Genomic DNA, 18,673 nt, shown 5'->3' with positions numbered 1-18,673 from the left:
TTATTGTACTGATAAATACAACTTTATTTTTAAACTTTGTACTTGAAGATGTAATCTATAACACAAGAAATTGATTTACTACTGTGTTACGAAATATGTTTTAAACGAGTATTTAAGAAGGCAAGATTTATGTTTATATAAATATTAATGTTTATTCATTTGTAATAACATGAATTAGTTGGGACAAACTAATATAACAAACATTTAGGAGGATTTGGCGTATTTATAAAGAAATTCAGTGAGTGATAATAATTATTAAGTACAGTAATTAATAATAAACAATGTAACTATTACTTACTAGGTTTCTGAATCACACAACATTCTTCCTCTTCGTAACAGTCTCTCGACAGACTCTTGGCAAGTTTCTTTACCAAGCGACAAGTTTATCTTCAAGGAATTAGATTCAGTTTATCACTTATTGCCGTTGTTTAAGTCACTTGAAAAGGTTCTAAGACAATGATTAATTCCTTGAATAGCTTTTTCCATATGTAACTGCTGGGCAAGGTCACTTTTTATCAGTAAGTATCTGTAATATAACATTGGTAGTTAGAGACACAAATACATTTAGAACAGATTTCAATTATTTGTTCAAGTAACTTATTAGATTTATACTCGTAACAATTCAAAGAAGTGAGTACCTTATAGGCTCATTATATGTTACATTTTTTCATCGAGTTAGAGGTACAGCTTTATACTCGAGATCCTGTAGGTTCCAGCATACAAGCGTCCTTATTAAATAGGGTCGTTATCTCCACCAGAAGAAGAAAAATCAACAGGTAGACTGAGTTCGTCGTTTCCACAGAACTCAATGCGACAACCTATTGGGTCTTTTTGGTGTGACTTCTTAAAGTGGTTCTGGAAAATTTTACTATCGTTTCAGTGACTGATTAATTATCAAAATAAAAAAAAATTGTAATAAGTACCAACATTCGATCCTGAACAACTTGAGTGTTACGCTAAAACTAACCACTCAGCGTTACTATAATTTTTATAGTAATATTATTACGGTATATGATATACCTCATTAAAATATTTTTATGTACTAGTCATATAATTTCTTAATTGAGGAAAGATTCGCAGCCATAACTTTTTTAAGTTTTGCACAAATTGTTGAATTTACATTTTACACATTCTTTGTATTTCTATCCTTAGACCTTGGGACTTCCTTGATTCCCTCTGCAAGCTCCTTCGACAAATGTTTTTCCAGCCCCTCCTCTGTATACTCTGCCTAGCTGTAAATAAAGATCACGAAGAAAAATTACATTATACAATATACAGTCTTGTCAATGTATTTATTTCTAAATAAGAGTAGGGTGTTGACTCCAGCCCTATGTAAAACTCAGTTATAACTGTTTGTTATATTAGTTGTCCCAACTAATTCATGTTATTACAAATGAATAAACATTATTATTTACATAAACATAAATCTTGTCTTCTTAAATACTCGTTTTAAAACATATTTCGTAACACAGTAGTAAATCATTTTCTTGTGTTATGGATTACATCTTCAAGTACAAAGTTTAAAAATTAAAGTTGTATTTATCATTACAATAACACGTTTTAACAGTCGGAATCAAACACACTTCAAACAATCAAATATTTATACTGATAATCTGAAATTGTTTTAAACTTAGTTTTTTAACTTTTAACAGTTGGGTTTATGGAATTATCTTATAAATTATAGAAACGTTGTTTCGATAATGATTGCTTCTAAAGATGGTTTCTGACAGAATAAAATGTCATGTTATCTTAACAGACAAGCACATTATCTCATTCTGGAGACATACTACAATGCTGCCTATGTTCAAAGAACTTCTGCTTTTTATAGGGTAAGCACTGTTTACTTTTATTGCTTAGATGGATTAACTGAGGATGAAGTTCCCTTTATGATTGGTAGAACTATTAATTTTTGCCAATCCAGCCTTGACTCAAACCTTATCTTGAGTTTTCCAGAAAAGGTTATTTTGAAGCTTTCTCAAAAGTTGCACTTAATCTTAATTATGTGCCTCAAATAATTCCCTTTTACAAATCCGAGTTTGATCCGTCCTAACATGGTCCGAAGGCAGCAAACATTTTTTATCAACGAAACTAATGGTTTATACCCGGGAACTTGAACATGTGGGGATGAAGCCATGTAGGGAGTAGAAGTCACTGTCCTCTTCTGTGGAATAGGGGTAATACTATAAAAGTGTTCAATCATAACCAGACAGCTTTAAAGGCGATGGATTCAGCTCAAGACCTGTCTGTATCGTTTTCTCTTTCAACGCAAGAAATCAGTAATGTTTACATTTATTTGGTTTCAAGCCATGAGCCCATTTCTCACGGGAACTTGAAGAACTGAAAGACCCACACACTCAATAGTCACACATGGATTTAGCATGAAACTTTGTCTAATCTCAACCGTTCGGAGGATCAATTTGTAAGTGTGTTAGAGCAATTTTGAATTTGATGAACACTTGAAAAGTGCCTTGCTGGGTGTAAGAATGTGTAGTAGACTTCTTCATCATACGCCTTCTCATTGATGTGTATCTGATCTGTTTTTATTAACGGATCTTGTCCTATAGTGGCAATAATGGTAGGGCATTATATGAAGAAACAGCATTAGAGAGTGTGTACAATGAACAAGACGTAGCATCGGAACACTGAGAGTTCTACGTTACTTCAAGGATCGTTCAGCCACTTTTAGCATTTTTTATAAAAATGCTAAGTTTCCCCAGGAAGGCTTGGTCGGTTGTTTTCATAGTTTTTATCACTTCATAAAGTGTAAACTAGAACAGTTTACACACAAGGACGAAAATTAATGGCATTATCAAAGAAGACACGTTACTGATATGTTGAGAAAAACTCCCAAAACTGCAATTATTTTTGAATAACTGTAACGTTCACATCAGTATACTGATTTGTTGCTAAGCATTTTCTTCAACATAAAGTATCTCTCAACTTAAATTATAGTTCCTATTAAGATTTCCTTATTCCTATTTCCTATTAAGAATAACGCAGTGCTAATGCCAATACAACGGCAGGAAACACCTCCCGGGAGACCGAGAAAGAACACCTTGTTGAGAAGGTGCGATGTTTGTTATGGGGAAATACCCGACTTCGATGAGAGGCTGGAAGCCGTATGTCTTTGTGAGGGAATTGAAACACAGTTCCACTATCGCTGCCTGTGTAACAAAATACGGCAATTTGAAGCTGCGAATCCTGGAGTCAACGCAACGTGTGGGGATTGCAATTCACCTTACAACATTTTTCCGAAAAAGGGGTGCATGACCAACTTTGTAGAGGCCTATGGAAGCAAAATAATCACCTGGCTAGATTTCTACACTCATGTCGTGTGTGTTTACGTGTTTTCTGAGGCGGCACTCACTACGTACGGTCTCATGGCGCTTGCTTACATCTATGGGACAGAGGGGGCCAAGAAGATTGTACTGTCCCTGCATCCAATCATTGCTGTGACGCTATGCATGAGCATACCCTACTCTGCCATTTTCATAGATATCTTTCCATGGGAGGAGATGGTGTTGTATGGCTTACGCAGGTGCTTATTTTTCAACAAATAGTTCGTAAGTAGAAAATGTTTATAGTTTTTAGTTTAAAGATTGTTGTTCACGATGGAAGGTTTTAAAGTGTAATAGGATTTTGGACATTTGTAATCGTTACATGTTATATTTATGTTACACTTTTTTATGTTTGTCATGGTCATTTGAAATTACTTCATGAACAGAGAATTGTGTCTCTCGCAAAAATTACAGTAGCTTTATCCAAAACTGAAAGACAAAATGAAAACTCGTTTAAAATGTTTCCCAAAATGATAAAGTCTAATCAAATCATGTTTAACGCAATCTAATATTTTTCAACTTTTCTTGTTGCTAGAATATTCAAACTCTTAAAGAATCAACTTTTAAAATATTCTATTTGTCACAAAACAACATATTGTCTAGTTATATTTGTGTCTTTTTATAACAAAAGTTTAGTTAGATTTACTCGATTAAGTTCATAAAAAACCGAGCTAAAACAGTTTAGCTAAAGTAATATACTAATATCTCCGACATACTCGTATGTACAGTAGAAGGAAATGCTATCCCTTAGTCAAACATTTTATTGAGATGCATGCAAAAATACATAAGCAATTGTTGGTATTCTTATCCAGTTTATCAGTCACACTACGTAAAAATAAATTCTTAATTTTTAATCGTAAAGACAGGTAAAACTACGTTTACTGGTTTATTAGTCCCTCATTTTAAATAAATATAACTGAGACTATAATCTAAAATAAATTTAGTACTTATTCATTAAATTGAAAGCCCGTATCTATGAAAACATAATTATTTATTTTGTTTATTACACAATTTTCATTTGATTTAAGTAGTGTTCAAACAATGTTATACTAAATACAGCCAAATTATAAAGACTTGTCTCCGTTGACTTACTTAGTAACAATAAACAGTGAAGGTCTTAACCCATCAACTGATTAATTGTCGGAGATTATTTACTAATTCAAAATAAATACTTGTGCGACCACATAGACAACAATTTCAACAGAAATTATTATTCATGAATGCAAAATAAAAGTTAAAAGCTCTATTCCAAAAGTAATCACTATTTTTATAACCAGTTACAACAAACACGTACGATTTGCCTGTGGCGCAATAGTGTGTTACAAAATAAAACTGATATAATTTTTTTCTAGATGCTCTAACTTACCAGTTATCGGAAGAATCTTTCCGGAAGAATTTCCAAATGCTGTACAGGAAGAGCCTAGGAATACGTCTTACTATCAAATCGTTGGAGGAGGAATGATGCTGCCAGTTTATGCTAAACTCGTGGGAGATATTTGGTTTAGTGGCACTGACTCAATATTGCACCGCCTGGTACTTGGCGGCATTGCGTTCATTGCTGTCAGAGGGATCCTGTTAATGTACGGAAGGCAAAAGTCCTATATACGAACTAATACTATGTCAATTACCACCACTTATCGAGCTCGACAGTGGTAATCAGAAGAGAAATGGTCGCAAAAGCACTCTTCATCAACAAATGTTAGTAAATTGATTCAAATATTCACTGCATTGTTTTTTTAAAACTGTTGCGTTTTACATGGGAATCCCTATGTTTATTTGTATAACAGCAATAGTTACGTAATTAATTTTAAGGTATAACCAATTTTTTTAACGCTGAGCTCTTAGCAACTATATAGCCAAATATTGTAACCTACTTCTCAAAAGATAATGTTTACTAATTGTATCACAGTTAATTAGTTAATAATATAGTTAGTGTCTGCAAACATATATTATTTCGTAGATTTTCCGAAATTATTTAGCCTAAACTCTAAACTGCTCTCTAAACAATAAAATTTCCCATTCATTCAGTGTTGACAGTGATACCACTCTCACAGTGAGGGAGGTAGAGGAAATAAATCACGGGGCTCAATTCCATGGGGAGGAGGGGGGAGTAACAACTTACTCACCGCTAGTATAGTATAAAATATTACTATTATAACATAGTGTCACGAATTAAAAATTTAGATTTTTTAGAGTCAAAATATGAAAGCTAAGTTTGTAGAGTCTAAACCCTAGAGATATCTCACTAAGCATTAGCGTGCGGGTCCCGCGTCTGCCTACCATGCTAAGGTTTACCTATCTTGGAATTTGATCAATTGAATCCAAACTAGCTAGAGGCATTCATTTTGAGTCTATAATTCAAACATTTGTGCCGATAAAGGCCAGAAAGCGTTTATTCGACTGCAATATTATGATAATGTTTTATGACTTTGCTCTATAATAGACAGTCATGATTACTATTGGGATCTTTACGCACTTCATTTTAATTCTACTTCACGTACAAACCAGATACAAATGAGAGAAAATATCTGATAATTAACATATTATAATTTAAAACTAAGTGTTTTTATCTTGTTTGCTGCGTATAAAAGTACACTGTTAGTAATGTTATGTGAAGCAATATACTCGTATTCATAGTAGTGATGTATATAGAAAATTATTTCGAGGTGGGCTGACTCACTCAATGGTCTATGAAGGACGTACACTCCTAAAATAGGGGAAATCTTTCCCCAAGGAATAATTGTTGAGCTTTAAGACCTTATAAATGTGTTCTAGCTTGAAACAAACTACTGTGTCCAACACTAATGTTTGTCTTTTAAGGTTTCAAGAGGAGTTGAGCCGCTTGGCCCCTCTTATATACATATTTTAATCATGTATATTTTAATCCTGGCAAATGAGATACTTGCACGGCTACTGCCCATTCATGCTAAACCTTATAAACAATTATGTAATAAGAAGGGAGGATTTTAACTTATTGAGTGTTCCTGAAATTCCTTTGAATGTTTTTGGAATGTTCCTGAAATTTCACAAAACTTTGTTAACCCTTTATAGGTTGCCTAATATATGTTTAATTCCCTTAATGCTCACTGGTCGAAATATCTATACTAGCATAGAAAAGTTTTCATTATGCCTGAGTCTATCATGAGTGACATCTCAAAACTTTTTAGATCCAGTCCGTTCACAAAATATATATTTAGTTGTGGACTTCTTGTTTATATGTTTGCTATTAAGAAGGCATAGGTCTTAAGCGTCTTGAGCGTTGACTTATTTTTGTACGAGTTCAGAGCTGAAGATGACCAGTGTTTGTAGTAAAAGTAAAGAAACAAATACTGGAGAACACAAACTTAATAAAGTGCGATGTAACATGCTAATAAAAAAATATTTTGTCCTTCCAGTTATTTGAAGGTTTGCTATTTTAATAATAGAAAAAGGAAAATAAATCTGGTTCAGTTATTTGTTTTTGACGGATTTGCCATTGTATTAAGTTGCTGGACGACACACTGAGAACACAGAAGAGATGTTGTGTTGGTGTATGTGGTCGTTGGTGTCGCTGTGTGCTGTGAGGCCGGAGTTGTTAGCTCGATACTGGGTCGCCACGGGAACTCCACGTCCTGTCTCTCTTCTGCTTCTAGGTCCACTAATCACCTGCGTGTTTCTACTACGCACAAGTTTGCGCAAGTAGGTATGTTATCATCTATTGATTGCAACGCTGTACTAGTAGATATGGGTTTCATTGCCTATTTCACCCATAAATAGCTGTGTGGAACAATACATTTGTACAATGTACAAACAGCTTTGCTTTCATCATTGATTTACCCTTGTTAGGAAAGTCTCCTAATTTATTCATAACAAAGATTCCCATTATTTAAAAAATTTAGGGTTAATAAAAACCATACAAAAATTAACATTGATTTGATATGGTTTCCGAAAATATTTTACAGCATGGATAGGATTTAGTTTTGAAAAATTAAACTTAAAACTAAAGAATAAATACGATTATTCTCATTAGGAAAACCAACGTAGTATAACATTTCTAGATACATCTGAAAAAAACTTCTGCCTCATGTATGAGATTCCTGTAAATAAATCGATATGGCGAAACAAGTCGAGAGAACGAATACCAAGACTTATTCCCGGTTATTTTTAAACTGCTAGTATAAAGATTTCTATCTAAATAATAATAGTATTCATCTGGTTAAATGCCATAATCAATGCTAATCAAACTTTATTGGTGCTACAAAAAAAGTATTCAGAGCTACTTTAAAAAATGTATATAATTACCATCCATACTGCGTTAACATTTAAAAAATTTGAATTTCAAGTTAACGGTTTTTAAATATAATTTTAAATTTTCGTTTGAAAGGCGTTTAAAACAATTATTTTTTGTATTATTGCCTATCTGATTTGAGTGCGATAGGCTCATGTGAAACTAACCACATGAATTACACATATAAAAATCAAAGACCAAAATAGTACATCATTATTGATTAAACCCGACTAATTTCAAATCCAACATTAAAAATACACCATAAAATTAAGAGTAAACAATGCATATCTATTATATAAAAATGAAACTGTTCGTGTGTAACAGCATCACTCACAAACGGCTGGACGGATTCGCCTAATTTTTTTTTTAATTTGTTCGTCTTGATCTGTAGAAGGTTATAGGATACTTTTTATCCCTTTCCCGATTCAGGATTCCGCCCACTGGTTACAGAAATACCCGTAAGAAATGCATTGCAGCAAACATATGTTATTAAGTGAAAGAGTCTTTTCAAATTTTTAATCAGCTGTTCTTTGTAAACATATATAATGCGACAAAAAAATATATTTATATATAATTTAATTACTACACTTATAGTTTTAAAGCATAGAGTAAGCTTAAGAGAAACGACAAATTTTGTTTAAACTGTTTCTGCAATCACTGTTAAACATAGACTTTACTATCCAGATAATACAATTCAAATTTGACGTAAAAAATTCACCTTTAACTGCAATATTTATTTAATATAAACCATGCTCATGCTTGATCAGAAGAGCAATGCAGATATCATAATTACTATCTTACGTTGGCTACAAATATAAAGAATGTTATAAAATCAACCTTAGTTGTTTTTTTTTTTGACAGAAGTATCAGGAATGTGGTACATACCTTCATAATGCGCCCAAGAAGCTCACGAAGGAACGACTATCAATTATCTCAGCAATGTTTAGAATGTGATAGAAAATGAATAAGTGAATATAGTGTACTGTTTTCAACGGGAAATTGCGTGCGAAGCCGCGGGAAACTTATTGAAATGCGCAGCGAAGCGCGCCGGGTCCGCTAGTGTCTCATAAAAATAAGATTAAAAATTAATTATTGACTATTATTTACATCATGTAAATGAAAAATTTGCTAATAGGCTACTACACACCAATATAATTTTCAAAAGTTATTGTAGGCTAATATATTTTGGCACGTTGCGGAATCAACTGTTACTAACAATAAAGGAATTACCTTTAAGTTATTTTTTTAAGAGTAAGTTGATAATAATGCCTTCACTTAATTTTTAACAACATATATTATATTACAATCATAAATTTATACAAGTAGATGCTATGGTCTCACTCTAACGTTTATACACAGTAATAATATACATATTTATACATAGGATAATCCAGCTCCTTCAATCACACTTAGGATTCATCATGGTGTCCTTAACAAAGTCAACGCCTTCTCAACAAAAGGTAATTTTTAAAAGAGTTTTAATTATTTAAATTTCTTCAACTCAAGTCTTGTTAGTTTAAATCTATGTTGTTGATTTCGAAAATTGCCTATACCTCTATCTCGAAATGAACGCTCCTGTCCTGTATCAAATTCGATTTATGTTACAGAATCACCCTGAAAATGATAGGACAGTAATCTAACATCTAAGATCTTCAAAAGTTTCCTTGCGCAAATCACCCAAATTTAAAACCACTTCCGGATCTATAGTAGAGAGATAGAAGGACTGCAAAGATCGTTGATTATCTTAGGGATGCTTTTAGATATCTTACCATTGTAGATAGAAGTAACAAATCCTCCACCAAGTAAGTGACTGTGCTCGAAAAAATGAGTGTCCATGGTGCCTATTGCCTCATTCGGAATACGAAGCGTCCGTAGGATGGTACAACAACGTAGGATGAGGATGCACAAATAGAGATTCGCCGCTCAACCGATTTATCACTTCAGGGAAAAAGTTTTGTAAGATCTCGCCATTTAGATCAAGTTTTCCAACCAATTCTTTCCTGAAGATCATAGGATGGTACGTCTGGTTCAATGGCATTCCGTGGAGTACGGTATTTTACTGATAAAAATATCACGCATTAACAATATTTTACAACGCCGAATTTTACAAGATTTGCGACAAAGTAACATCATTGGGGGACCCCAGATTGTGATAATATACATTATAGTACTAATAGAAATAATAATAAGATAAGCTTATTCAGCAATCAGATATATATTTGCTTCCAATGCTTTCATACTTTCAAACTGCTTTGGTAAACGACGCCGAAAACTTGCAAACTGACACAGTCAGCAACACTCAGATGGTAAGCCTGTGTTGATTGAATCGGTCACTGCGAAAGAGACTAAGTACAAAGATAATCTGTCGTTGAGGCTGACCGTCTCTACCGAATCAAATAACGTTGTCTATTTGTTGTGCAATTTCATAGTGCAGAATTTGGTTATCTCATAGTTTCCTTAATCAGTTTGCATCTGGACTTAGGGGAATCTTCAATAAGGGTTTCTTAATCTACCATATGAAGTGGAATATGGTGATCACTGTGGATGTCTTAAGCTGCCTCAGCAAACACAACAACACAGACTAATTATCAAGATTTAAATTACTGTTTAACACTGTAAAATGTAGGGTTTTCTTCTTTTTCTTTGTTAACTTAGTACAAGAAGCTAAGGAACTCTGATTGTATTTAGACCTAAAAGGACTCTTACAATGCTTCCGGTTGAATGAATGTCTAAGATGATTGGAAGGAGCAGGGGTGGCCTTCTGCCTATGTCACGTACATCTTGGGGTGGGCAGTATCTCAGTCATGACACCTTGGAAGAAGGAAATCCAGTTGTGGTTCAGGCTCAAAGAAGGACTAGGGGTGGTACTCACTCCTGTTTAGGCTTGCAAACACCTTTAACAATAAGGAAGCCCCACCCATTACAACACATCTGGACATTTATGGTTAGTGATGTTCCCATCATGGACATTAACCACTGAGTTGCCCTTATGTGATACATCGGATTTTGCTACCCTGTGTAGGTTCTCCTCTCCTGTGTAGAACTATCCTCGGGTAGTAAAAATGTTACTTTTCAGAGCTAAGTGACTTGAAGTTCTTTAGACGTACTCGATTGCTGTCGATTAGGCTTATACAAACACAAATTAGCGCTGAAAGTTAAGGGTTGAATCTCAGTTAACATGACATTAGTCCAACAAAATGCAAGTACCACTTTGTGGGTCGTGTTAATAGGCCTCGGTGCGTGTTAGAGTTGAGGCTTCAACTTGTCAATTAGTCATAACAATGTGACCACTTATTTTGTTTGGTATTTACAGGATTACATATAATAAAATTTCAACTACAGTCACCACAAATGTTAACAATCAAATCAATTTTTTATTAATGTTGAATAATACCATAATTAAGGATCCGTTAGGTCCTTCTTAAAATCGTGTCTGTCGAGTACGTCCGTTTTTTGCGATCCTCCTCATAGAAAGGTTCTAGATACATGAAGCTTATTACAATCGTGGCAGGCGCTTTGGCCAAGGAAGAAGCCATTTAATTTTGGTTTAAAGGTTAAAGGGCAGCAAAGGAACAATTAAAATACCATTTAAATCGGACTAATTGTTAACCATATTCACAACGAGAAAAGTGTAGAAAAAACAAATTTGTAAGCAAACAGCGTATGCTGTAAAGTTAATTATAAATGGCATTTTCATCAAGTTGCTAACACATTAGGTGAATTTAATGTTTTGAATAGTAGGGTTCATATGAAAATTGGGCATTCTTAAACTGCATTAGCGTTACATTTTCTTGTGTACTTGGATAAAATTAATTGTATCAATGTATTGCATTTGCATTTTGACATATTTTGATACATAGTCACTATCTATAAAATTTTGATTTGGTTTCGAAGGTAAGTACGTATTAAGTGAGTGTGTGTTTTTTTCAATAAAAAGAAAACAAATTCTAGGGAGTTGAAGAGAGTACATATAGTAAAGTCTGTACTTTTGTTAAGCTATCATGACTTCAATGTTCAAAATATTTCTCAATTGTAATAGCATACAGGGACAAATTCATTTAACTATGTTACCGCATCCGTTATTTTACGTAGAATGATGCTCATCTCTTTCAGCCAACCAGAGAGAGGCTTTTAAGAGCGCAGCTATCGTGCCGGCTGACGACGACGAAATTTATGAAGCTCGATAAATCATCTGGGTCTGTTTAGTTTGATTTAATATAAAACGTGATGTAGCTCTGGTCCTACATACATCTGTTGTAGCACTACGAGCGTGTGCCATGCAATATCACTGCTGTACTGACCACCCGCCGAGCCTCGACTGACACGACAACATTTCGTACCGTCTTGTACATACTTCTTCCCTTATCTTTAACTTTACTTTACCATCTCACTTTCACTTTTTATTTTCTTTTACATCTTCTTCCATCAGTAAAGAAAATTCCAACTAAGCCGTAAGAGAGCAGGTTATGCATGAAACCATTCAGCTGTTATGTATGTAGTATCTTTGATTGTATTAGTGAAGATGGTAGGTATGTATTTGTTACTCACCTAATACAATCAAAGGTACTATACTACCTCCGTGTGATTCCTCTAAGTTATTATATTTTAATTTTAATTATTAGAACCAACCATTTTTGTAAATGTCTTTAAGATCAGTAAATTACAATTATGACGAATTAGTCATAACTATTCTATATAAGTAATTTAAATGTTTCTTTAAAAAGAAATAAGGCGAATAAACATAAGATTCGTAGAAAATGAAGGCGCATACGGATAGAATCTTTATTTACGTAATACAGCTTATTTATAAGTTGGTACAAAGTGGAAAATCCTTTATTTATTGTTGTAACTTTCACACTTTCATAATGTATTTCTCGTTTTCCAATGCACATGTAGATAGTAATGAGTAAGTAACATTAAATTCTGTATAGGAAACAGGATTTTTCCGGGCATTTGCCATTGTTCAGTGATACAAAAACATCAGCAACACTACGTTTCGAGATCTGCAATCTGATCTCTTCTTCAGGTAATTACAAACTAGGTTAAAATAAACAAGTCATACCAGACCGTTGTGACAGAACTCGCACGTCTTTAAATTTGTTATTATACAACCGGTTTTAAATATTTTAAAATAAAGTACTAAATTTTATTTTCTAGATAAAATAATTCATTACTGCAACTTTTGTGTACATTTCGCGTTAAAGTCACAAATAGTAGGTGTAGTAGCGTTGATAGTGTTGATGCGCCTGGTGGTTATATACCGGATATCAGACCACAGCGTAACAAGCAAAGAATCGAGTTTATCAAAACCCACCCTTGTGCGTGTGTGCATGTATTATCACGCGAGATGTCAGACCAACTGCCTGGCCACAGCGCACCTTTCATTCTCATCATCGTCATGTATACACACTCCCTTATCTCGACTCCAACCTGACTTTAACCGCCAACCGGATACGCGAATACGCATGATCTACGCAAATATCAGACAATTATTCCGCCTACTCTAGCAACTGTAACCAATACAAGTTGCTTTATATACTGGGAATATTTTGCCATACTTCATTTTAATAACACATTTTTGGGCTTTTAGTAAGGAAATAACCATTTTTTCAGTTATTGAATCATAAATTAGCTGTTATCCGCGGCTTTACATGACATTTTAAAAATCGAAGTCCTTATAATACGTTCAACCTGACTCATCATACTTTGCTCATGTAGAAGCATTTCTGATTAGAATTAATTTTATTTCCAACGTCACAGGGAAGTCTGCCTGCGACAATCCCAATGAAAAATACAAATGCATAGGTCTTGGAAACCTATTTCGGTCAAAAAGCGTTTACTGCAACCCTTGTCATTTACTTCCGGTGTTAAATATTTCCAGAGTAATAGTAGAGATTGCCTTATTGCCCTGATAAAAAAAAATTATGGTTGCCTGTAAAGTCGGTTTTACGGGCGAAGATTTTACGTGACAACGTCTTTTTCTCGGTAGAATATTTATTGATATGAATATTATTAAATTGCACAATAGGAACAAGGAATTGAATGAAAATAAGAATTGCACAAATTTTAACTATAGAAATATATTTTGTTTACTAAAACATTGTACATAATTTGAAATTAATTAAAATTTTTTATTGTAAATGGTTAAAGTTGAATAAAACATTTACTAAAATTGGAATTTGAAATTCTTGCTAAACACAGTTAAATTCTAACTCCGCGCGTGGTGATTGGTCGGTTTAGTTCGTTTGTTTGGTCGCACTGTTATGACAGGTTAGAGGTTATAATTTGTTATTTTAAATGTTTGACTAGCAATACGCGCTGTTTTCTTCTCAATCGACTGAATTACGATTGATTGCAGAGTGATTAAACTAATAATTTACTTAACACTATCAACATTTGTCAATAGTATGACATAACCTATAAACTCAGTTTCTCAACTTTTGTGTCAATCTAACAATTAATCAATCAATCATAGTTTACGATAATGAAATATCAGTGTACAATTATTTACCTTTATTGTTGTAGTTGTTGTAAATGACGACTCTAAGCACTCCACATTTTCACGAATAAACATAGTTATCTGCTTTATCCCGTGCGGCGGACCCACAGTTATCTGCTTTATCCCGTGCGGATCCCGTGCGGCGGACCCACTTGACGGGCATCGTAACGTTACCGGGCGTTACACTTTTTCATGAGTGACTCCGAGCCGCAACCTAATTTAAGACGTTGTCACGTCAAAAAAAAACTATATACGTGTGTAGCTCTCGGAAATCTACTTCCGACTACTTCCGGCTATTGTAATCTACTTTCGATTTCAGGTATTTCCAGTGCCATAGTAGAGTTTGCCTTATTACTCCAATAAAAAAAACTATACAAACTATATATAAGATGTAGCTCTCGGAAATCTACTTCCTGCTCTTGTAATCTACTTTCGATTAATGGTATTTCCAGTGTCATAGTAGAGTTTGTCTATTACACTTATCAAAAAATATATACATATGTAGCTCTCGGAAATCTACTTCCGGCTCTTGAGATTTAATTTCGATCTCAGGTATTTCCAGTGGCATAGTAGAGTTTGTCTTATTACTCCAATCAAAAAACTATATACAAACTATATAAGATATAGCTCTCGGAAATCTACTGCCGGTTCTTGTAATGTACTTTCGATCTATGGTATCTCCAGTGCCATAGTAAGAGGTTTGTCTTATTACAACACCGATCAAAAAATATATACGTATGTAGCTCTCGGAAATCTACTTCCGGCTCTTGTCATGTACTTTCGATCTATGGTATTTCCAGTGCCATAGTAGAGATCGCCTTATTGCCCCGATCAAATAACTATACTATGTAGCTTTTGGAAATCTACTTCCGGCTCATGTGATCTACTTTTGATCTATGGTTTTTCCAGTGCGAGTTAGTCTTGATGTCCCGTTGAAGAAATATACATACTGTAAATACGGAGGACTGATATAGCCTATATAGTAGCAGTTCACGCAACTATCCTAAAAAATCGTTTATAAGGTTTTGCATTGCAAAGTTCTATTTATTGTACTGTAGTCTTGGATAGAATGGGTTGTTCACACATGTTAGTATTCATATTTCTCTGTTTTTTCTTAAGCCACTTTTAAAATGCCATATCACAGTTTCAAGGACGTCCACCAGTTTGGAGTAAAATATGTGTAAACATTCACAACTTTTTTTCATTGAGGTGGGTTTTATAATAGTGTTTAAATAACATTTGCGTAAGATGTTTTAAATTCTTCAACTGTGCAATATGGAGCAAAAGTTTAAATTTAAACAGATGTTCCAGTTTATTTGGCAAACTTTAGCTGAAAGTGTCAACAGCTGTCCTTATAATACGTTCAACCTGACTCATCATACTTTGCTCATGTAGAAGCATTTCTGATTAGAATTAATTTTATTTCCAACGTCACAGGGCAGCCTGCCTGCAACAGTCCCAACCAAAAATACAAATACATTTCGGTCAAAAAGCGTTTACTGCAACCCTTGTCATTTACTTCCGGTGTTAAATATTTCCAGAGTAATAGTAGAGATTGCCTTATTGCCCCGATAGAAAAAAAAAAAAAAAAAAACTATATACGTGTGTAGCTCTCGGAAATCTACTTCCGAGTTTAAATTTGGATTATGAAACATATATACTACAATTTTTCACAATTTCAAAATATTCCAAGAAAATTTCCAATCTTTCTCTTCACTTTCTTTATTTCGTTGAACCTTCCTTTGTTCAACGAATATTTTACAAAAGAATTTGCTGAATTGGTCCAGCCGTTTCCGAGATTAGCTAATAGCAACACTTTGTGCGATTCATTTTTATTTAACCCTCTCCCGCTCGCATTGTTTCCAGGCGCTCACGGTGCTTCTAACCTCAATTACTTCGCTCTGTCGGTCGCGCTCGGTCAAAATACGCGGCGCCTGAACTTACACACGTTCTGTCATTGTAATTAACTATAATTATATATATTAATTATTTTACTATATATTGGTTCAATGAAGTTGATTGTACGAGACCAGGGAGGGTGCACACGGACAGCTGGGCGCCGGGTTGTATGTTGCGCAGTTACTTGGTGAAGGTCATTGTCGGGCTCGCCGTCACTGCCCCTGCCACTGTGATCACTCCGAACTACATCCTCAATGCCACCAACCACTTCACAAAGCTCTGGTACATCATTAAACTCACTTGAATCGTCGCAATCACTACTAATAACGAGATCGATTTCACTGTCACGAAGTGTACGACTACAACCCGCCATTGTTTCCACACAACTAATATAAATAGAAAAATAATGGAATAAATCTACTGTAAAAGTAAAGTAAATGGTCTCCTGATAGCAAAAAAACCCTTAGTAGTACAAACTATTGCTACTCGAGAGCAGCACTTATCGCCTCTATTGGGTAAAGCAGTGCGTGACGATCTGTGCTGTAAGCTGCAGTGGCTATGTGGTGGCCGTGCCGATTCATGCCCTGCGAGCGGGAGAGGGCAGATAAATAAAAACATATTTGTGTAGAATCAAAACTAGAATTACGATAGTAACAGATGTCACTAAAAACGATTTATGTCTCACAAATAGAATATGTGCTTCTATGCTTAATGTACATTTAGAATTTAATATAATAACACGTTTTTGGAATTGTATTTAATTGTTGCAATACACGTCTCCTGAGCTTATTAAAAAGCAGACTGAAACACTTGGCCCAACCAAGAATGCATTCTTACAAAACACATCTACTAGGCCTATAGTTACGGAAAAGCCTATGTTTAGGCATCAGATACTTTTCAATTTTCATAACTAGTGAAAGTAGGCCATCGGACATAGAGATAATAAATACTGCGAAGGCGTCATGTAAGGTACTCTGTTTTACCTCATGTTCCAGAAAAACTGACAGGAATTAATTCTATTTCGCAAAAAGGTCAAGTAATTATGAACTTTTTGTTTAAACTTAAGGTGAATATCTGTGTCTTGCGTCTCAAGAAAAATCCGTACTTTTGGCAAATGGATTGTCGTTTTACTTTTTACAGTAGAATATATTTTTTACTATTTGAGAGTAATGTAATGTGGATAATGTTGGTTTAATAGTTTCGTGAGCAATGGAAAAATGTTCAAAATTAATGAGAATTTATGTTTTTAAACTTAAGAATATAGAGATAAAATAGATGTAAGCAGAAGTATTTTAACCGTTCATTAAGATTTTTTAAATAATATAATGTTAAAACTTAAAACACTTTTTTTATGTATGTCAACATAGTTGGAAATGTAGCTACAGTTTTACAACTTTTGTTACTGAACCATACGTTTTGGGGCAAAAAAAAGATGTTATTTAATTTCTTGAAGAACAAATACATTTACCTCAATTTGAGTGCAAACCAGCTGGTGTAGACATTTTAGTTTAATATCAAGTACCATTAATAATTCATATGTCTGGAAAGTAAAAATAATGTGAAATTTTAAAAGTTTTACCTAAAGCACTAACAAAAAATCAGCAAGTAAACCAGTTTACTTCCTAAATACTAATATATTCTTACAGTTTTATTGCAAATTGGTAAATGTCGATTTAATAGTTTCATAAGTGTTTTACTATGTTGCCTCTCTTTACACTCACCTAATTTACTACTCATGTTCAAGATTGTACTATAGTAGTTAGTCAACACATTCACACTACGTTTTTATACTTCAAAAATAATTTTTTATATTACTTCATATATTAAGTACTTTATTTATTGTTTTCAAAAAGTTTGAAATTTTTAATCGAAAAATCAGTTTGTACTCAAGAGGAAAACTTTGAAGGAATGATAATACGTTATATGTTGCCGAAATGTAACGTACCTATCCTGTTGTAGTCGAGGTCTTGCACCGAGTGCAGCTCGCCGAGCTAGTGTCTACAGAGCGGTGGCTTTACCAATCGACGCGATGAGGGGGTGGCGGCGCGCTGCTCAAGAGTGTCTCGCTGTTCCTGTCCAGTGGGCGCCGAGCCTCCCGCAGCGCCGCCCCACAGCCGCCGCCGCCCTCACCGCCCCGCAAGCAGCAGTCGCCGTCCAAGCGTGCCAGCGCCGCACACGCGCCCGCCCCCGCGCCCGCCGCCAACAAGAAAATGGGCGACGAGAAGTCGCCGGCACAACAAGCCATCCTCAACAATACCAAGTCTAGCGCTAAAATTATCGACTCTCTGAAGAAACAGACTCACTTCTCCAGGTGATTAACATTTTGGTTCTTAGGGAAATAGAGTTATTTTTTGTTTTAATATAAAACTACCTGACACAAATTTTTATCGGAAATATTTAAGCAAATGGCACCGCTTTGTATTGTATTCATCGTGTAGATATATGAAACAGAAACTGAAAGATATTTGTGAGTTTCTTTTAGAAGCAATAAAAATACAATATTTTATTAGATAAAAATTTAAAGCTTGTTTAGGTAGAAATGATAAGAGCGTTTTTGACATAACAATTTCCAATACTTGTCTAATACCACATTTTTATTTATTCACTTTTGGCATTGTCTGCTTCCTTTCCAATTAAGTGCCCGAGATAGTTTATAACGACTGAAAATTG

The 18,673-nt window shown here is 34.4% G+C and overlaps 1 protein-coding gene across 1 annotated transcript; it reads left to right on the top strand.

The window, feature by feature from the left end:
* Positions 1-2,935: 2,935 nt before the first annotated feature.
* Positions 2,936-18,314, top strand: LOC124374085 (E3 ubiquitin-protein ligase MARCHF5-like; the record flags this gene model as incomplete). The annotated part of the gene is made up of 3 exons (XM_046832382.1): positions 2,936-3,538; positions 4,691-4,918; positions 18,084-18,314. Coding segments are annotated over exons 1-3 (992 nt in total), but the record flags the coding sequence as incomplete, so codon positions are not given.
* Between the last annotated feature and the right edge of the window lie 359 nt (positions 18,315-18,673).

The sequence above is a fragment of the Homalodisca vitripennis genome, unplaced genomic scaffold (assembly GCF_021130785.1).
Source record: "Homalodisca vitripennis isolate AUS2020 unplaced genomic scaffold, UT_GWSS_2.1 ScUCBcl_7223;HRSCAF=14814, whole genome shotgun sequence".
NCBI classification, from domain to species: Eukaryota; Metazoa; Arthropoda; class Insecta; order Hemiptera; family Cicadellidae; genus Homalodisca; species Homalodisca vitripennis.
Note: the sequence above shows the minus strand (reverse complement) of the source record. Positions and strands in the feature narration are given on the sequence as shown.